This window comes from Pholcus phalangioides, unplaced genomic scaffold (assembly GCF_987345545.1).
Source record: "Pholcus phalangioides strain wild (caught in Gottingen) unplaced genomic scaffold, Ppha-v1.0 ptg000007l_1, whole genome shotgun sequence".
Classification (NCBI taxonomy): domain Eukaryota; kingdom Metazoa; phylum Arthropoda; class Arachnida; order Araneae; family Pholcidae; genus Pholcus; species Pholcus phalangioides.
This window is the reverse complement of record NW_028301600.1, coordinates 33,640,361-33,663,168: the sequence shown is the minus strand read 5'-3', so window position 1 is coordinate 33,663,168 and position 22,808 is coordinate 33,640,361. Positions and strand designations below refer to the sequence as shown.

The 22,808-nt window shown below is 35.9% G+C and overlaps 1 protein-coding gene across 4 annotated transcripts in view; it reads right to left on the bottom strand.

Moving 5' to 3' along the window:
- LOC149085212 (calcium-activated potassium channel slowpoke-like) overlaps window positions 1-22,808 on the bottom strand; it is a 268,638-nt gene that overhangs the window by 10,710 nt on the left and 235,120 nt on the right. For all 4 annotated transcript variants that reach the window (XM_089233076.1, XM_089233074.1, XM_089233075.1 and 1 more), the window contains 4 exons: window positions 20,204-20,305; window positions 19,432-19,562; window positions 14,374-14,568; window positions 10,058-10,225 (listed from right to left, as the gene is read on the bottom strand). In XM_089233076.1, coding sequence (XP_089089202.1) covers window positions 10,058-10,225; window positions 14,374-14,568; window positions 19,432-19,562; window positions 20,204-20,305 — 596 coding nt within the window. The remainder of the gene's footprint in view (window positions 1-10,057; window positions 10,226-14,373; window positions 14,569-19,431; window positions 19,563-20,203; window positions 20,306-22,808) is intronic.

The following is a 22,808-nucleotide window of genomic DNA, read 5'->3' as shown; positions in this document are numbered from 1 at the left end:
AATATGTATATAGTATAAGTAATAAAGCCAGAATAATTTTTTTCTTTGGTTTATAATTCTAATATTTTTGGAGTGGGGGGGAAAAGCACTATCTTTTTCAGAAAATCAGAAAAAATATTCTTGAAAAAAAAAGGGGCATTTTACAGATGGTTTAGTGATTTCCACAGTGGCAGTTATAATGCGGATCGTTTCAATCATATAAAAATTGCTTAAAGGGTTAAATACTAAGACTATGTATGTAAACTGAAGAGCCAAAAAAACTGACACAGGCATGCGTATGCAAATAAAGAGATATGGAACCAATCAAAGTACGGCACTGTGGTCGGCAACGCCTATATATAACAACAAGTGTCTGGCATAGTTGTTTGATCGGTTACTGCTGCTACAATGGCAAGTTATCGAGATTTAAGTGAGTTTGAACGTGGTGTTATAGTCGGTGCACGAGAGATGGGACATAGCATCTCCGAGGTAGCGATGAAATTTGGATTTTCACGTACGACCATTTCACGAGTGTACCGTGAATATCGGGAATCCGGTAAAAAATTAAATCTTCGACATCGCTGCGGCCGGAAAAAGATCATGCAAGAACGGGACCAACGACGACTGACGAGAATCATTAAACGTGACAGACGTGCAACCCTTCCGCAAATTGCTGCAGATTTCAATGCTGGGCCATCAACAAGTGTCAGCGTGCGAACCATTCAACGAAACATCATCGATATGGGCTTTCGGAGCCGAAGGCCCACTCGTGTACCCTCTTGATGACTGCACGACACAAAGCTTTACGCCTCGCCTGGGCCAGACAACACCGACATTGGACTGTTGAGGACTGGAAACACGTTGCCTGGTCTGACGAGTCTCGGTTCCAATTGCTTCGAGCTGATGGACGTGTACGGGTATGGAGACAACCTCATGAATCCATGAACCCTACATGTCAACAGGGGACTGTTCAAGCTGGTGGAGCCTCTGTGATGGTATGGGACGTGTGCAGTTGGCGTGATATGGGACCCCTGATACGTCTAGATACGACTCTGACAGGTGACAGGTACGTAAGCATCCTGTCTTATCACCTGCACCCATTCATGTCCATTGTGCATTCCGACGGACTTGGACAATTTCAGCAGGACAATGCGACACCCCACACGTCCAGAATTGCTACAAAGTGGCTCCAGGAACACTCTTCTGACTTTAGACACTTCCGTTGGCCACCTAAATCCCCAGACATGAACATTATTGAACATATCTGGGATGCCTTGCAACGTGCTGTTCAGAAGAGATCTCCACCCCCTCTTACTACTATGGATTTATGGACAGCCCTGCAGGATTCATGGTGTCAATTACCTCCAGCACTACTTCAGACATTAGTCGAGTCCATGCCACGTCGTGTTGCGGCACTTCTGCGGGCTCGCAGGGGCCTTACACGATATTAGGCAGGTGTACCAGTTTTTTTGGCTCTTCAGAGTATATATATATATATATATATATATATATACATGATAAAATATAATACAATGCCCATAAAAAATATTTATGGTTGTCTTATATAATATAAGGGGCTGTTCAAGTATTACGTAAGCAAATTTTTTTAGCCGTTTTTGACCTCCTTCCCAGCAAAATCAGCTCTGCCTCCAGAATCCTAACGTATATTGGTGGGAACAGAGACGTACACGGGGGCGGGGGCATAGGGTCTCGTGCCCCCATGATCAAAAATTAATTTTTTTAATGCAAAAAAATATTTTTTTTAATTGAAATTTCAGATGAAAATACCTTTATATGTTATAATGAATTTCTGTTAATTTCATTGCTATTTGAAGGCTATGAACTCAAAAAATTTATCTTTAATAAATTCATTGCTACCCACCCTCTAAGCCATATAATGATAAATCGCATAACGGCCCTTAGCCCGTGGACCAAATATGGCCCTGGGGGTTATCTGATGTGGCCTGCCCTCTTCAAAGCTAATTTTGTAAAAATTAACTAAGCGGCACATTTACAGATCGCTTAAGTGTCCTATGGTAGAATTCCAGAGCATTTAAGCGGTGGCACATTTTCAGATCACTTAAATGACCCAGGGCACAGTTCCAGAACACTTAAGCGATCCGTGAGACATTTAGAGACCCCTTGAGTGATGTATGTCGTAGTTTTAGAGCACTTAAGTGGCCCCCAGTGCGGTTCTACATCACTTAAGTTACCCGTGGCACATTCTCAGATTACTTAAGTGAATCGCAAGATGTAATTACGGATCACTTGAGTGACTTGTGGCACAGTTTCAGAGCACTTAGGCAGCCCGGACACATTTCCAGATCACTTGGATCCGGGAAACATTTAGAGCTCACTAAAGTGGATCTGTAGGGGACTTATGAATAGGGAGAATGTTAGTTCAGGTGCCCACAAACTACCGAATGGTTTTCTCGTTTTTGAAAGCATTATCCAAACCCCCTCCCCCCCTTGTCATCAAAAGTCAGCAAATCTGAAACCCCCTCCCCCCCTTGTCATCAAAAGTCAGCAAATCTGAAACCCCCTCCCCCCCCCCCCATCGATGATGATGTAATACTTAAATGGCCCCTAAGAATGGTTAGCTTCTGAATTTAACCCAACACGTGTTTATTGTATTTCTTTTTAAATGTGTCAATTGTGTTAGAATTTACTACCACCAGGGAAAAGCTATTCCATTTATTAACAACCATACTAGAGAAAAATTCTTTGCAACACCACAACCTAGAATCATCCCTTAACAATCGATACTGGTGTCCCCTTGTCAAAACAGTCGATTGCATGGTTGAAAATTTTCCTCCTTTGGACACTGCTGCCATCTCATGAGTTGAGAAGTCCTTGCCACTCACAGGTTTATAACAGAAACCTGAAACACCTGAAACCTATGACTTTTACATTATTTGATTGATTGCCAGGAAATGGAATCGTTAATAAAGGTTCAATTGACATAATGGGTAAAATTATGTAATGATCTCATATGTAATTGAAGTAAAATAAAAATAAATTATTGAAAATAAAGTAAAAAATTTATAATTGTATATATAATGTAAAATATATTGTACATTTTTTTAATAATTACTAAAAAATATTTGTCACTGAATATATATATATATATGATACATCAGTGGTTCTCAACCTTTTTTTGCCCATGGCCCCCTTGCGACCATGATTATTTCCTACCCCTTACCCCCCTCCCCGTTTTCTCATTAGAGGAAAATTATTCAAATATTGTTTGTACAAATATGTTTGAATTTAATTAATTTTTGATTTATGAAAATAATGGAAATGCAAAATAAACATAATACAATACAGAAAAAATACAATAAATTATTGAATTATCTTCAATCAATGTAAACTTTGCACTTGAAGACGACACAACATCAAGTTGTTACTGTTTCAATTTTTTTTCTTCTGAAGGGGGCAGTTTCCAGAAAAATAATTGGCTCAAGGGGATTTAATAGCAACAACCCCTTTTCTTTGCCTACGCCAATGACAATACTATCAAGGATATAGATTCACTAACTGATATCTGGCAATGTTGCCCGCCCCATAAAAAATTTATATATGTATAGCTTATGAATTATTTCTTAATCAAAAAATTTCTGCGTCAAGTAAGAAAAAATTACTTTTATTTTTAAATATTTTAATTAAAAACTTCGGCAAACTAAGGCAATCGCTTGTGGATACACAATATTTCTGTTTTTTCATCTGGTGTGTAGATGTACAAATTTTTGGGATTACCAACACACGAACAGGCGACGTAAAGCTGTCCATGGGAAAAACAGGGCTCAAGTAGGTTGATACCTGCCACTGCTAACGACTGGCCTTGTGCTTTGTTGATTATCATGCAAAAGCTAAACGAATCTGGAACTGTAATCACTTGAAAGTGAATGACATTTCTTGAGTGATAATTGGAATACGTGGAATGAAAACGTCTTCTCCTTCAGCACATCCAGTTAGAATCGTTGCTTCAATGATGTAATTGTGCAATTTCTTCACGCAGAGTCTCTGTCTCCAAATTTCTTAAAAGCATTATAGGTACTCCAACTTTGAGGGTCAAGTTGTGTGGTGGCACACCCGGAATATCCAAATAGTTCAGAAATTCTGCAGGATACAGAACTGTCTGCGCTGTGTCTGTGACAGTTTCAACCGATTTGTAAGATGTGGAGTGCCCTAGAATAATTTTTAGGATTTTTCATTGATCTTGTTCACACTGTCATTTTTCGATGCCAGAATCAGTGTCTCACAAAGCCACTCATGATTTTGGTGATTTTGTTGAATGTTTGGGAAGACTTTGTCAGCAAGTTTTTGAACTGAGTTTAACAACTGGCAAAATCCATTTGGGAATGTAATCAGTCCTGTGCTTGGGTTTATAGGAATTCTTCCATTGCCAAGTTTGATCAACTGATGTGAAAATGATAACAGTGTTGCGTCATTTTGCAGTTGAACTCGCATTTTGGTGGATACTGATAATTTTTTAACTTCATGCCAGAGTGTTGATGATTTGGGGAAAGCATCGAGTTCATCAGCTGGCGTGGAACATTTTTATTCTCAGTTTCGTCATCGTAGTTGTTGTTCAGTGACGTCATACGTCCAGCTTGTGCAGCGAATATTATTCAAACGTCTTTTAAGCATTTTTAAAATTGGAACTATACCTCTATGATGGGCGGTTGATGAGAAATAAAGGCTGCATTAGCACTTACAGGACACCCTGTATATAGACTAGCAAAAATACCTGTCGCTTCCCAGGTTTCCTTCAATTACTGGGAGGATTGGAAAAGTGACAAACCATTATAAAGGAATAAACTGTTCTAATGGCAGCATTAAAGATGTGACAAACCATTGTAAAGACATATACACGTCTGAAACGCATTGTTGGAAACCACGGTAACCAAAGTAAACATTCCGAAAGTGATTGTTGAGGCGAGGCCCCAAAACCATTGTTGCCCGACAGTTTTTTTGCCCATTTTGGGCATTTGCCCAGCTCTGACAAACTTTTAAAGTAGCCTACTGTTCATTCCCTGTCTTGTTTAGTATATATGCAAAATCTAGCGATGATCAGCCTAAAACTGTAGATTTGTATAAAGAACAGACATACATACTTTCACATTTATAAATAAGATTTTCACTTCAACTCGAACTCCAAATCTTTGGAATCCATGGACATCATTTCTAACTATCAAATCCGTGTAAATTTTGAAGATTGTGAAAACGTGTCACTGAACTAGTTTTGCATGCATGCGTATTATCAATGCAAAAACCATAAACTTTAATTTGACAAATACAAAGAGACTCATTGAGCCGATTATGGGCATTTACCTTTTACGTTTTTTTTGTTTTTTTTAAATTTTCCTGATCTGCATTATGACTGCCACATTAAAATAAAAGCGTGTTAAGAACCCGAGATATTTTGGTGTGACCAAAATAAAGCAGATCAAGTTTGAAGAGATATTTCGGGATTGCCGCTGTAAGGGTTAGATAGTTTGAAAAGTGGCCTACGCCCTTTTAAAATGTTTTTCTTATGTTCACAGCATTGTTCTTGTATAGTATGAAAAAGGCTTTGAAGTTATTTGGGATTCTGCAGTCCTGTTAATAGAATGTAGACACAATATTGGTTAATAAACCTTTAAAGAGTAGCTGGTGGTGTCAATCTTAAATGAAGTTATACTGTATTAAGTACCAGTAATACACTAGTTTGCTAACAAGCAAGCATGAGTGCGTAAATATTTAAGGATACATATGCATAATGGAATGAAGATTTCTACAACAAACTCCATCCAATATTTCAGGGCCTCAAAGTTTATGTTGTGAATTTTGACCTACTACACATGTGTAATGATATATGTATTTTGCTTAGTTGAGCATTTTTCGCGTATAAGTATAGAGATTAATCGAGTCCCAAATTATTATCAAAAGATCTACATTCCACACTAATTGGTCAGACTCTTTAATAAACACATAGTATTCTAATTTATCATTGAAATTCAGAAAAACAAAGCGTGTAATTTTTTCCTATAGTAACGAAATAAGTTTTCGACTTATTTCTGTTAAAGACCTTATTTGATATTTTAAACTAAAATTGAGAAAAAAGCAATACGAAAAAAGTTTTACCTCTTTTAGATTGCAAAATATGATATCAAATCCAATAAAGTGACACTCTGTATATAAATACATTTGTCTCGAAACCATATAATAATGTAACCCAAGCTTATGACAATTGGATTGAAAAAACACACAACAAAATCATTATATGCTTGTTTTCGTGAAACTAAGACTTCAAGTGATAAATTTCATCTTTAAACTGCTCAGATCCTATGGTAGGCATTAAAATATCCTGCCAACCTATCAAAGGTCTAAATTTTTTTTCTCGTACATTTGTATTTATGACCCTGCCTTAGAGACCATATTGGTTGCCCTAAAACTGCGGTGGGAATGTTAACAAATATCCCTAAAAAAACAGGTGTGGTGGGTGTCATTCTCCTTTTTTTATTTTTCCAGCCATAATAGCACAACACAGTACTATTTACTTATGCAGTACTGTGTTTCTTAGTACTTATTTCTTTTCAGTAGAGGCAATGGATTGGCATTCCTCTCAAAAGTCATAAATACCATGAAGCAATCATTCATTATTCGATTTTCCGATCCCCAACAAACCAGTGTCCAGCTGAGGATAGATTTGTGCTATGCTAGATGGCCATTTTCTGTCTGTAATTGCTTGAAAACGATGTTGACAAAACTTTCATTTTTCACCCTTCTACTTCTAGGATTACATTTACTACCATCACTATAACCAGCACTCAAAAGAATGTCGATGAATGGTCAACAAATCTGTCTGCATTTTTAATGGTAGCCTCTATGCATGAAAAGTCTTTGAACACACAATTTCCTGTTTTTACAGCTACTCCAATCATGCTGAAGCTTCTTCTATAGTTTGTGTCATGGCTTACTCTGTCAGCCCCACAACATACGTTGTAAAACTACCCAGATTACATGCAACATTTTTCTTTCCCTCTCGTTAATGTTACTTAAATAGGGAAAAATTGCGAAATAGGAAATATTCTATGCATTTAGTTTGAAATTAAATTTTTTTAATCACTCTTTTTACAAATTTCTTCGTGGCCTCCCTATCAGCAGCCATGGCTCCCCTTTTGCAAGATTTTCATCCATGGCCCCCGTGGAATATCCTAGGGGCCCTCGGTTGAGAACCGCTGTGATACAATATTTATAAAAAATACATACATATTTACTTTAACATAATAGTATATACAGTACATTTTACATATCCTCATCGACTAATAGTGAATAAAAAATTTAAAAAGTAGTACTGTAAATAAAACTAAATTTTCTTTTTATAGTGGTCAATAAGAGTTTTCTATATGCAGTTTCACTGCCTTTGCTGCTTGACTTTCAATAAATAGTTTTGCTCCAGAAATCATTCTAAACATGACTGAGTCATTTATAATGTAAAGCAAAGTGCTGCAGTTTTTTCAAGGTTTCGACATCATCTATCCATAACACTTCACCGTGCACTGTTATTCTTCTGAAATGATGACATTCATCTCATGTTCATCCTCTCCTTTTTTTGATTTTCTCAAAAAATTTCAATGACATTGTGAATAGCTGTCATATGATGATCAGTTTGTACACTGTCGGCTATGTTTATGTAATCCTCAACACTGCTGTCATGGAAAGCATCTTGCATGCAATTTTGTAAGTCTTGCATACCATTTGGAAATTCAACCCTTGCATGTTATTTCTCACACAGGAATATCTAATTTTCCAAAAAAAATTTTTTTATAGTTTCGAGAAATAACTGCTCAACTACATATGGCTTATTAATATCATAGCATCAAGTACAGAAACAGTTTTTGCTAATGTCATGTTAGATGATGTAGAGCTCACATTGACAAACAGAGATTGCATAAAAAAAATTCTGTACAGCACTTTAACATTTTACATGATCCCTCGGTTGCGAAACACTCAAAGTGTTTGTGTGAAATTTTCTGTTAAGAGTGTACAATTTTCCTTTCCGTTTCTGCGTTAGAGAGGTTCCGTTTAATCCATGTTTTTAAATATGTATTTTGGGAGCTGAAATCACGGGACCAAGATTTTTTTCCGTTGAAGACAGGTTTTAGTGTATAATAAAAATACAGTTAAACTGTGATAACCTGACTACCCTGATAACTTGACATTTATTATTCTCATGGTTGGTGCAGTGTTAAATTTAAGGGAGAAAAACATCTCAAATTGGATGTACAATGGCCAAACCGTTTCAGTCAACTATGATCTGTACTTTGTTATCGCAGCTAATTTTTAGAAATTGCCAGAGTGCCTTGGCCTGTTCTGAAAATTTTTATGACATTGTTCTAGTATATATCAACAATCCTTTGCTTCATTGTTTTTGTCAAAGATTCTCCCTCAAACACTATGGTGGGTTTACTTCCCATACTTCTTACTGTTTAGACATGAAAACTTGACCTGTAGATAACGAAAGCCTAGACAGACGTGGATAATATCTTAAATTTTCGAACGAGATGATTGTGAAAACTAGATCAAAATTTTTTAATTGAGGTGAGAAAAGTTTCCCTCATTTTGGAATATTGCATTGCTTAGATTAATGTCATTTCAGTGTCATTTTAATGTCATAAATGTCATTTTGCAAAATCAAGCTGTGACTGTATAACTAGAAATTGCATGTCATGCAAGCAAATTATATTTGATTCAGCCCAAACATAATGAAGTTTGCATATGAAATTTCTTTTCAGTCCTTCTAACTTTGTCTTAAGTGAGGTTCAATTGTGTATTTTTAAGATAATGTTTTGAGAAGTTTTCATAAATTTATAATACAGTAGAATCTTGATTATGAGATCCCCCCCTAATTTATCTGGAACTCTGTGTTAATAAACATCAGTTTATTTTGTGATAATTTTTGTATTAGTAGCAAGGTGGCCACCTTGCGGCTGTGGTGGTCGAGTGGTTATAGTGCCGGACTCGTGATGCGAGGATCCGGGTTCGAACCCCACAGTGGTGGTCGGCTGAAGTTGGTTTTCTGTGGTTCCCAACTTCAAGGCGCAAATGCGAGCCGATCTCCCTGTTAAAAAGTCTCGCCACAGAGAGCAACAGTCCTACAACGATAAATCATTCAATCATAACACTTCACTCATAGTTAGAAAATCTGGGGGCAGATGACAGCACTACACATAACAAGCATTACACAGAAACAAACTTTACGTCAGGTTGCACTACACGTACACGCACATTCCCGCATGTACCGATTCGTTGGGGGGTTCCACGGGGGAGGGGGGTGCATGTGTGGTGTAGCAGTAGTAGGTAGGGGCTCGGGGATCCATGATGTTCTTAAGCAGCCACCTCGTTGGGCGGTTTGCCTGTTGTGGCGTTGTATTTGTATTGTATTTGTACAAGGAAATTATTGCTAGAGTCCAAAATTTTCCCATCAGTGGTAGTTAAGAGATCAATGAAGGTAAAAATAGACTTTGCAAGTACAAATAAGCAACAAGACTTTTATTAAAGCCCTCAAAAGCAATGGTTTGGTTAGAGAAATAAGAACATTTCTCTTCCTAAGAAATAATGTTGTTATAACAACTTTATGATGTATTTGAGAAGCAAAGGATGACCAAATTGTCTATATGTTGGTTGAATGTATGATGCAGATGCTTGACGTTTCTATGTACTTTTGATTACAATTAGTAGTGATGAATCTAGATCTTTAAATTGATGCATATCTTATTATTCAGAAATTTCAATTTTCTGATGTTTGTCTTAATTACATGGACTAATTAAGGTGCTTCTGTATAAATTTTTTGTTCAATAAATTTCATCATGATCTAACCTTACTGTAGTTGAATGAAACAAGTGAAAATAAATGTCTCTTGCAATAAATATGACAAAGATCCTGTATATTTTACAATATATTTAAATCATTGATTAAAATCAGTAGTTAAATTAGAGGAAGTGTTAGACATTATAAGCATGCAGATATTGATTGCTAATCTCTGCTAATAAAATAAAATTTCTTGTGAATGTTAAATTTCCAAATACTTACCATATCTGTAGGAAGTAAAGTAAAATCTACTGGAGGATTTGTTATAACATATCGTTTTGACGAGGCCTCACATGAAGAGCTTGTATCCCTGAACCTGTATAGTCCAATGCACAACATGCCATAACTACGAAGAGCTGACACGAATAAATCACAGTAAGTACCTCCTTCCTGAATTGAAGAGTAAGAAATGAGAATATGATATGTCAGAATATTTTTAATTTGCTTATTGATATACTGAAAACTTTTTAAATGTTCGAAAAAAAAATTTTCAAGCAAAATATGGCATTATTAATACAAAATTGTATGTATTAAATATTTTAAATTGCCATCCATTGGGCTCTATTAGATTTCTTTTCAAAATAAATGCCACAAGGGCTTATGCACAAGTGCAAAGTGCATAATATTAGAGCTTAACTTTAAGTGTTAACCTTAACTTAAGTGTATGAAATTATAAAACCAGGAAAATATTTCGCTTTCATGTAATTATAATAATTTATAAATTCTAAATATTTATAATTATAAATTTCATGTGCAATTTTTTTTTGCATTTTCCAATAAATACTTGTTAAATATTCAGTAGGCTACAATTCAATTGACTGATATTTTCAAGCTCCATACTCTCTGATAACACTGGGAAGAATTTTTTTTTCTGTTCGTGAGATTTTACAACTGATCTAAGTTATTTTCTTATTGCTGATTCAAAATCTGAAATTGATTTCTCTCTGCAAGCTCTAGTTTTTATGCAGTTTAATATTATATACTGTTATTTGGCCAAAGGTCCTGCGCTATCGACTAACGACTTACACTAGCCTATTTGTTGCAGTTTAGGTTGTACTACTATATAGATTCACTAGAGTGTCAATGTATCAGTCTGTAGCATCAGTTTTATAAGTTTATTCCAGTGGACACAAGGGCAGCACTTTTCTAACATGTAGGGCATGGCATCAGGAGGATGGCACAGTATATTTCAGTTGCAGATGCAATAGGGAAATGCCATATTTTTCTTTCTCTCTAGTGTTATTTTCTGTGTCAGTCTTAAACTGAGCAGGCAAGTGTATTTTGTGGAGTTCACTCAGATCTGATCCATGGCTTCTTCAAGTAGATGTAGATGTTAAAATAGTCTTAATGCATTCCGTTATGTATGTGGTTGCTACACACTTGTTTGTCAAAGGCATGCAATATTTCATTGTGAAGTGTACTTATAAAGCCTATTTTGAAATTCAACTTGGGGACCAAGACAAGAAATGTGCCCCTCATATTGAGTGTCATAGTTGCAAGGAAATGCTTCGTGACTGGGCAAAAGGGAAACAAAAGGGTTTGTGCCATTTGGAATTCCCATGGTTTGGTGGAAACCCACAGATCACATAATTGCTATTTTGCCTGGTCAACACAAAGGGTGTCTGCAAGAAAAAATGGCACAGGATCTTCTACCCTGATATTGCATCCACTATTCAACCGATTCCACTCTCTGAGCAACTCTCAATTCCTGTGTTTAATGGTTTTGGCTCATCTGAAGATGAAGACACAAAGCAAGATCAGCAAATGTGTGGTGTTTGTGATATATCTAGCTTCCAGAAATGGTTTCAACATTCCAAGACTCTACAGCTTCTGATAGCGAGAATTCATCAGCCCCTCAGCAGTTTAGTCAAGCAGAATTGAATGACTTAGTGCATAATTTGGCCCTCTCCAAAAAAGCAGCTGAGGTACTAGCCTCCAGGCTCTACAGAAAAAGAATCTACTTGATTCCTCTACAAAAGTTTCTTTTTTCTAAAAAAAGGAATCAGGACTTACTGGTCGTCTTTTTGGAAGATAAGCAGTTTGGTTACTGCCATGATATCCCAGGTCTTCTCGGAAAATTAGGTGTCATCTTCTATAGTACAGAAGAGTGGTGGTTATTTTTAGATAAGCAGTAAGCACAGTCTAAAATGTGTATTTGCATAATGGTAATGTGCATGGATCAGTACCAGTTGGCCATTCAGTGTATTTGTGAGAAGCACACGACGACATTAAAATGATCATTGACTTACTGGAATTTCATGAACATAATTGGATCATTTGTGTAGACCTAAAAATGATTAACATCCCACTTGGCTAACAGAAAGGATTAAAAAAAAATTGTTATGCTTTCTTTGCATGTGAGACAGCCAAGCTTGAGACAAACATTGGACTCAGGAGTGGTCTATTCATAAAACTCTGAAAGCAGGCATGCCAAATATTGTGAGTGAACCAATAGTCAACCAGATGATAGTTTTTCCTCCATTTCATCTCAAGTTTGGATTGATGAAGCAGTTTGTCAAGGCATTGAATATTGATGGTGAATGTTTTCAATATATAGTTTCCTTTTTTCCTGTTTCGTCTTTCAAGAAGATCAAAGCAAGTGTGTTTGTTGGACCTCAAATTCATGCCCTTGTGTGTGATCCTGAATTTGTCACAAAGATGAATGAAAAGGAGAAGTCACAGCATGTGTGTATGTGTGTGTGGCTATCTTTTAAGGCAGTTACACAAAATTCCTTGGTAACAGAAAGGCAGATAACTAATATTCTGATTACTAGAATGCTGTTCATGAGCTCGGGTGCAACATGAGTATAAAGCTTCATTTCCTGTTTAGTCATATTGATCAATCCCTCAAGAACCTTATAGTTATAAGTGATGATCAAGGAAAGCACTTTCATCAAGATTTCAAAATGATGGAAGAGCGCTACCAAGGCTGCTGGGACAAAAATATGGTGGCAGACTACTGCTAGAGCATCAAACGAGATTGCTCTCATAACGTCCACAAATGCAAGAGTTATTAGCGCAAATTCTTGCCTGCAAAGTGCTAGAACAAATAAATTCAGAAAAAAAAACTAAAAATGCTAGTTTGAAAAAAATCTAGAGCTTACACGGAAAAACTAAATTCAGAATTGAAATATTGTCAGAGGCTTTCATGGCCGACACTCAATGACTTGCAAACGGTTTCCAGGCTAATAGGCCATGGTCTAAGAGATTTTCTTCCTGATGTTTCGCCCTCATCTGTGGCAGGCATCATCTGAGGTTATTCAAATGTAAATCTCCACTGCAAGCGAGAAAGGCTTCGTACATCTACTGTCATCGACTTGTTCTCTATATGCACTTCTGAGACTTGATCGGCTGCAGAAGAACTGCATTGGTTGGCTTGTGTGGATATGTCGTGCTCTGATTGGCTGCATATGGTGTCTAGCGGCGATTATCTGTCGAAATCATTTCCTCTCTGGCACTCATCGGGGCACATCTCGGCTCTCTGTGCCGCTGAAATAACGGGACCCAAGTGGGATGCACCTTCATCGTCTCCTCCTTTCAATTTGCATTGTGGCGCTTGAATATGTCAATGGCTTCTCTATGAAGACGAGCATGGTAGTGTACCTCAGACGATATTACCTCAGTCTTTTCAAATTTAATTTTGTGGCCGGTTTCCCACATATGTTCTGCAATGGTTTTTCCCAGGTGGCAGCTTCTCTGGTGTTCCTTTATTCTTGTAGCAGTACTTCTTTTTGTTGTTCCTATGTATGCTTTTAATTCAGATTTGAAATCAGCATGCTTGAATTAGGTAAAATATATAGCTTGTATAAATGCAACAAAAATTTTGTTCCCTAGTGTAATGAACCTGTATCTTTTATGGTTTTAAATTAATTTTTTTATTTCTGAGACTTATTCAAAGTTGTGGCCTATTTAATAACTTTTTTGTTGCTTTTACTCAAATACTTTAATTCTTCTGGTTTTTCTAACATAATGACGAGGCAAGAAGAAAAATATCAGTTGAAAGATATTGCTTCTCTTCAATAACTCATATAGCTGTGCTTCGGGTCTTTTTTTAAAGAAATTTGAACTGGTGGGTCGCTTTGAAAAAGGGCATCCAACAGTGTGGTAGGAGTCAATGGTTGACTGAAGAAAAAGGTCATAGCCTATGAGTGAAAATTTTTTCTTTACTGGTGTGCCAAATAGAAAGGCTGGTAGGCCAAAAACCCCCACTAGTTAACATGTTAAAAAAAGGCTTGCTGTGCTTTGCTAGTGATTTTGGAATTGAAACATATCTTGATACTTTTTCTGCATCTGTGAAAAACACTACGAGTGGAAAAATACAGTTAAAAGGATTTCAATAGCTCAGCAGAAAAAGAAATTTTGATTCTCATAGAGCATGTTATCAGTTGGGAGTTTTGGCTATCCTACTTTACTTATAGCATGGCAAGGTTTTGTGACCATTATGAGAGACCTTGAAAGCAAAATATTATTTTTTACAGGTATGGTTCATGACAACTTTATAATTGAAAAGTATCATTGTGAATCATCTTGATTCTCACCCCAAATTGAGCCAGTGGTCCATCATATAAAGAAATCTGTCCCACACGACAGCGATCTCTATTAGCTAATGATTCTGGAGTACTATATCCACCACGCAAGCCTGCTCCTTCTGCCAAAATTAATTCTAATTCTGGAGTTGCTCCACCTGTGACCAATGACCGTATCAGAGTGAGAGCATTTGCATTGAAATAAGTCTGAAATAAAAATCTGTAATGAATTTAATGCTAAAAACATATTCATAAAAAGATAAAAATATATATCTACTAACACTATATCAATACTAGAGTGTGGTGGCAGTGCTGACACTTGCTAAAAAAACAGAAGAAAAAGAAACTAGGAGAAAAACCTGCATAGATGGAAATCACATGGGTTAAAAGATCAGTGTCACACAAGTGAGCAAACGTACTAGTTTCTTTATTTCCCTTCTGTATATTATTTTATTTTATTGCACTAGAATAAATGTTGTATGCTAAATTGGAGTATACAAAATGACACTGTTCGAAATAGAGTATTGACACTATTTAACACTGAACTCTTCTAAGCCATTAAGCTAAGCGTGGGCGTCAGAAGTGGTTTGAAAATCAATAATGAACACCCACATATTACGGACACTCAACATAATGGGACAAAACATTTTGTTCACTACCAAGAAATATCTGCATGTAAAAAGACACGTAGTAAAAATGCCAATAGAATAAGGTAAACATAGAATGAATTTTATAAAGCGATTCTCAAAGCGTGTGCCATGAAACTAAAGGGTACCATGAGATTTGTCGGTGGTGATGTGCATTTTTTTCTCAGAATAAAGTAATATTAAGCATATGACTTTAAGGCTGTGATTCCCAAATATTATGTCACTGAAATTTAGGGAGTCATAGATGTGCCTCAATGATGGATTGAGTGGTAGGGGTACTGCAACATACTTTAAAATTCTCAACAGTGCTGTAGACATGAAAAATTTGAGAATCTCTGATTTAATCAGTAAAATTCAATGTTTTTTCACATATACAAGTTGTCCAGTTCAAATGTCTCTATTATTGAGCAGTTTCTACCTCTACAAGAAGTTGGAAGGGGTAAAAAATATATGAATACAATGCAGCAGTCATACAGTTTTTGTTAAAAAAATCAATGCACACCTCAATATGTGATCCTTTTGTTGCTTTGATGATATCCAGTAGATAGTAGAGTTTCAGCTATGTCCTGTGTGGCATTTCTGACGTGATAGTAACAATAATGTCAGTTGTGATCATATCTGGTGATCTGTATGACCAAGCTGTTGTGGTCCACACCATTTGATCCATTGGTTTGTTAAAATTGTGTCCAAAAATTATTGGATATCTGTATTTCAGTGCACAGGGACCCCATCTTGCTAAGAAGATAATGTTGGGCTATAAATGTTGCATTTGAGTTGTTGCATAAAGTTGCAGTATATCCAGGTAAATGTTTGCTGTTACAGATGTCTCACCAAAAAAAATCATATTATGGTATTATGGCCATATCACATGGAAACACAATTCATATTGATTTTTGGACTGTTTCTTTGAAATTGTACAGTGATTTTCTTAATATTCCAAATTCAGCAATTTCACTTATTAATTCTACTGAACATACATAGTGTTGCCTCATATGAAAAAATGATCCAGAAATGCGAACTAAAATCTCAGTACCTGAGAAACTGCTTAAAGTCATAATTTTTTTATTTTTGTACAAGCTGCATTTTTTTTGCATACAATTTGTTTCCCATGAATAGCATCATGAACAGTTGACCACTGCACATTTAACACAGAAATATCTTTTCTGATCACAGAAAGAAACCAACATAAAAAGCAAATAAAGGAAAAACCGCGAAGTTCCTAACACATTTTGACACAAACAGTGGGTGATGATTTCAAAAGACGAATATGACTGTTATTATGCTGACTGGGAATCCCAATGGAGTTAGTTACTACAGTCCAATCCTGTTTTGATGAATACCGTTGTAGTAAAAATCTTGTAACAAAAACTAATCCTTAAATAAGTTTACATAGAAACAATGTATTACAAGTTCAGATATTACGAAATAAGAAATTTGTTATAATGAATTCAAAAACAAGTAAATAAACAAAAGAGCACACAGAACGTTCCAAAAATGATCCCATAAAATTGGTTTCAGAGAATTAACTTGCTGCTCTGTTGGGGAAGAAGGGTTGTTCTTCTATTCTCTTCAAACTTGAAACAAAACTAACCATTAAAACAAATTTCGATTGATTTATGTTGCATGTCAAAATACCCTCTAAAAAGAACAAAAATTGAAAAATTAATTAATTAATTACAGTCAATGTCTTTACTAAGACTATTGGCGTTTGGTACCCTTATGTATACCTCAAGCCTTAACTTGAAAAAGAATCATTCAAAAGAATCCTCAAGCATTTAAAACTATTAAAAACCGCAGAAAAAAAGAAAAATGAAGCAAAGAGGCTATGAATTGTGAAAAGAACCTTTAACCAATACCTTACATGAAAAAAAAATCCATGGTAAAGCAGTGTTATGTGTTATAAATGTTTCATATTTTTTCCCGTTTAAAAATTAGTGGCCTCAAAAGAAAACAGTTTTTGATTAAAGAAAAACTTTAGATTATTTCTGATGTTCATGCTGGAATGCCAATGTACACAATGTGTCATTAAAATATGGCATATCTCCATTTGCACTTTCAACAACCAAGTTGTAATTTCAAATTCAAACAACATTTACAGGATCCCATAGAAAAAAAGACAACTTTCAAATTTTCAAGATGTAAATGTATCTCTCTTTACAGGACATTCGTTCAAGACATTTTCCAGAAGCATACATGGTTTAAGGACATTCATTCCCAAAATGTGTTAGTTATTATACCAGTCTACTCATATCAGAAAAGACTGGAATTAACATGTGTTTTTGAATGCAAAATCCTTCAAGCATTTGTTTAAAGCATTGCACGCATTTGAGCGCATATACTTTAGAGGAATTTGTTCTTTCCTCAGCGTTCACAATACTTGTACAAAAAAAATAATATATATATATATATATATATATATATATATATGGATTATTTGCCTCAAATATGTCAAGTAAAACTTATCCAAAGAAAATTCAATGGCAATTATTTTACAAATTTAATTTCATTCTTTTTATTATCTAGAATGTGAATAAGTAATTTTTTCCCTAGAATAAAATTCCGCTACAATTAAATTTTTTTAGCGAATGCTAAAATATGTAAACTCCGAAATTCCTTTACAATGAAATTTCATAATAATGAAGTGATTTCTTCAGTCCCTTGGAGTTCGTTATAATGGGATTTGACTGTATATCTTCACTCCCAGTTGTTCATGAGCATGCTCAACTAATCTTGTTTTTATGGGTTTCCTGGTATGTCCTATATATCAATCATCATGCCCTGCAATGTAATAAATGCCCTATTTTTGTTTCTCAACTACTTTAAAAACATTGCAGAGAGGCCTCTGAAAGAAAGTTTAGTTATTCCTTATGATGTGGTAGTCTCATTCAAAATCAAACCGATTCCTCTAAAAGTTTAATGTACCTACTAAACACTTTATTTTCAAGCCCCCTAGAAGATTCTACCCCACAGAATAAAAAAATGGGGCATTTACTACATTCCATGTGATAATTGCTGTCTGGGTTGTATAGGATAGATGAGAGGACTCATAAAAACAGGATTAATTGAGCATGCTCATTGCAATAAGAATGCGAGAAATTGTGAAAATGGCCTCACACTGCTGGCAAGAGGTCCATAGATTCAAATTTCATGAAATGAGAGTTTTTCATAAAGTAATCATATGGCAATTTTTTTTAGACGACTTCAAAGATACATATATTCAAACTTTCAAAAATATATTGATAAATTATAATAAATCAACACCACAGATTGCAGTGCCTTGGCTTAGGCTCATTAGAAGAGGGAATTCAAAGGAGGTTTGAATAAACCAATCAAACAACTCCATTTTATAAGCAATGGGGCAGAACATTGCTTTATACTTACATGCAGGCACTCAGTTTTATTCTGCTTATGATTTTTTACTTAAAGAGACATTTTTCTGCTGAGTAACTGGGAGTGAAGATTTGGTAATAAACCCAAGTGGGATCTCCAGTCAACGTGATAGTGGTTATATTTACCCTCTGAAGACTGATTGTGTTGAAACACATTAGAAATTTTGTTTTTTTCCTTTCACATGCCTTTTTTGTTGGTTTCCTTCTGTGACCATTTCAGGCAAAAGGATTATTTGCTCTTCCATAGCTTGCCTGATAGACTTGTGCAAGCTCTGTAAGAAAGCCTAATCCAAAAATATTTGTTGACTACCTCCAGCTCATTTTAGCTGATGCCTGAGTAATGCAGTGGTAAGATGTTTGTCTTCCATCATGAACGTTACTGACAGGGTCCATGGGTTAGATCTGGGGGAATAACAAAGAAAACAAGTTCTTTACCAATGGAACCTGGGCCCACCACCAATATATGGTGCCTACATTTCCCAATCAATTCCATCGGTAGGAAATTGCCTGTATGGCGATATAACTGGAGTTGGTATGCAGTAAAGTAGTAGCTCATTTCAGCACACTTTCAGTTTTGAGAAAAAATAATTGCGACTTCATGATACTTTTAGCATTAAATGGGCTCTTTTTTGTATGGCTTGAAACATCCTTTGCACTGCTACAACCGATTTGTCTCAGCATACTACAAAACATAGATTCCGATGACAACAGTCGCATAACCAATTAAGATGTTAGACTGTTCTTTGCTTTTTTTTATAGCTTTTTGGTTAACTTTTGATGGAATTTTTTCCTATTCTTGTAAAATTGTGAATAGTTCAAGCAAACACACACACACACAAATTGATTTTTAGTCGAATGAGTCTGGTAGCAACCAATGCTCCAACTCAACCCAAAGATATTCTACATGTATTTTGAATGAATTGATCTGGCACTCAAAATTTTAGAATTTAATAGCAAACACATGCACATGTTAAAAGCATGCAAGCAAAGTACTACAAGTGTAATAATGTGAAAGCAGCAAATTTATTACTTACTGTACTCATCAGAGAATCCAGTACGCTGACAGCAAAGGCAGTTCCACATGCAAATGGCTGTGTTAGATATAGTTCAGTGTCAGGATCATCATCATCATCTTGATCCAGAAATTGCACATTTGTATCATTAACTGTAAACCAAAATTATACATGTTAAACACGTATTTTGAGCAAAAAAAAGTAAATGCAATGGAACCTAAGACAGACACCATGTGAGACAGAAGCTTGTTTTGATCAGAATCAAAAGATAGTCCCATCAATGATTCATGTTTCAATGTGCACCATTATAAAATGGAAACCTGCCTAAAATGGAATATTATCTGAGCCTCTTGATATTCCATTTCATACAAGTTCCACTATACATCAAAGAAAAAGATTTACTTAATATTACTGCAAAATGAACTTGGAAAGAAAAGTCAACAGGTCTCAGCCAGGAATCAAACTCTGGTCCTCTTGAAAACTGCGTCATTTGCTGGCCCTCAAGTGGGGCCATTTGCTTGAGATATGGGAGGCTGCTAAGTTTCCACTTCAGTCTATCATGTTACTGTATATGTTGTAGGGAAGCAAAGTCGTGTGTCTCATGGTGTATTCGTATCACACTTGTCTGTTTGCAAGAGAACCAGGACTCGTTTCCTAGCAAAGATTAGTTGACTTTCTTTTAGAGTTGATTTGGCATGCATTGTGGGCTGAAAAAATACCATTTCTCACTCTAAAAAAGTAAGTATTTTATTGATTATTAGATAAAATAAGCAACATTCATGCATATTCTTACCTAGTTCTGTAATCAGCGGAACATTTGTTCCATAAACTGATCCTCTTCTTTGCATAACTATAGGGCTTCCAATGGGAGACAGAGAATCTGGACCACCTAGATCTTAAAAATATAAATAAATGTTCATTTATATATGATTGAAACAAGCTATTAGAATATGCTTTTTCTATGAAAGAAAATCAATTTTCTATTGGTATATGCAAAAAAAAAAAATGTACACAAAAAAAAAATATTCTGAACAAATACATAGTTTGATCTAAATCACCCATATTTTTATTGTTCAAACTCTTGTATCAACAAAACTCTAAAAAACATTTCAATGGGTTTTTTGTGCTTTTCAATCAATATGGTGATTCTAATATAACCTTTCCAGACCTGGTACATATACAACCGAAAGGGTTGCTTTTTTTTTCTCATTGTAGATATTCTTTTTTTAAGCCCAGGAGTTCAGCTCTGACTTCAGTGATAAAATACCCACGATCTCTGAAGTTAGGGCTGAACTCCCTAAAGTTAAAAGAATAATATCTACAGTGAGAAAAAACAACCCTAAAGAGTCTGTGTGTATGAGTCATATTATGTGGAAAACCCTAAAACACAAATTTTTATGTCGATGCATTAACCGAGCACAATGTTTGATGAAATAATGTGTGTGTAATTGGGAACTGTATTGATAAGGGGTGTTCAGACCAACCAATATTAATGTGATTGACCAAGAGTATATGAATAGAGAGACTTTTAGTGTTAGCTAGTGTATGGTTGCTGATTACAGTTCTTTAAGCCATGTTTCTTTTGCAAAGTGAGGTAAAATTATTCCAGGCAGGACTGGGATTACTGATTTGTAAATTGTCATTACAAATAAAATAATGAAATAAAATAAAATAAATAACTAAATAAAATGTTGGGTTTCATGTTTGAAAACACCTTGTCCCTTGTGGCTAAAGTTATCCTTCAGCTTTTCCTTGGCTTAATTTTTCCCGACTTAGAGTATGTCTTACCCACAGAAGAATATAAACTTGGTCAAGCCACTAGGCAAGGAGCTTCAACACATGGTCCATGGGCCAAATGTGATCTCAGAGCCGTATGTCTGCCGACCATTTTGAGAAAATAGCTAGTTTGCATTGACTGAGGATTAAATCAAAAAAACTATATATAAAGCCTGCTGGCCTCTGAGAGCTCACTGTGGTATTAGCAAGGCCGGGCTTAGGAATTTCGCGGCCCGGAGCAGAAAACATTTTGCAGCCCCCCTCCAAAGTATTTTTATTGAGTCGCTCCTCAACTTTTTGAGTTACGAACATAAATCTTATATAGGGGAAAAAGTTGTTTAAAAAGATTTAATTACATTTAAAAAGATGAATTATTTTTCATTATTTCAGGAACACGTTGATAGTTGAGATCATAATCAATAGAGCCCGGAAGTTTATGCACTAAAAATGGTCGAAATAGGCACTAAAAAAAGGCATTTTCTATTGGAAAGAAGGGAAAATAACTAAAAACAACAACTTAGGTATTAAGGGTCCAAAAACCAGCTTAAAAATTGGTTGTAATCAATCCGCCTATTGTTTTAGTTAGAGTTTATAATAACTGCATTATTATCCGAGTGAAATTGATTGCAAGCCCATAATACAGGGCCGTAACTGGGGGGGGGCAGGGAGGTTAACTGCCCCGGGTAGAAAAATTTAGGGGGGGCGGCAATTTTGGGTGGAACAAAGAACAGCGATATAAAATTAAATTTTGAAGTTGAGGGAGCGGCAAAAATCCTAGTTACGGCCTTGCATAATGAAGTATTTAATGTCTCTTAGGGCAATTCCAAGGCCACTATTAACAGACGCGGAGCCCGAAGAGAAAATGATTTGTGGGGCTTCTTCGAGTTGCGAATAATTCTCGTTTCTTTGTTGTATTATTTTGAATAATTACTATCGTTTCTACAGTAGAAACGTAGGTACCTTGTTCTCTATTTTGTTATTTTTTATATTCCCACATATGCGGGACTCCTCCAAGCATGGGGGAGCTGTGCTGTGTGACACATCTATCGCACGCCTCTGGTCTATTTAATCGAATACCATAAAATATGTAAAATAAATAGCCTTGGTTGTTTGCAGTGCATGTGGTGCAAAATCAAAATAACATGGACCCCAGAGCTGTCTTTTCCTACTGCGTCTTGGGTGAGTCATGACGTCAACTGATGACCTCTTGGAACGATCATCTGTATCTATGCATATACAATGCAGTCCAATGCCTGAGTCGAACATCTAATGTGAAGCATTGCGGAGAAGCAAAAATTTCTAATTTTCCTCTGCTTTTGTGGCATAGGGCTGTGTTCATTTGAAACACCACGTCTAACACCCATTGCACCCACAAGGGTGGGACTGACAGGGCTCCAGCCAGGAACCCGAGACGATTCTTACTACTTTTTTTGTTTTTCATGCAGTGCCGTCTTAATGCATGGGCCCACCCGGGCACCTCAAAAGAAAAGGGGCCTCACAAAAATGAAATGTGGTTGAAATTTCCAAGAATTCATCACGTAGGGCCTCAGAAGAATCATTTGGCCTGGGGGCCCACGATGCTCTTAAGACGGCCCTGTTTTCATGCAATAAATTCACTACTT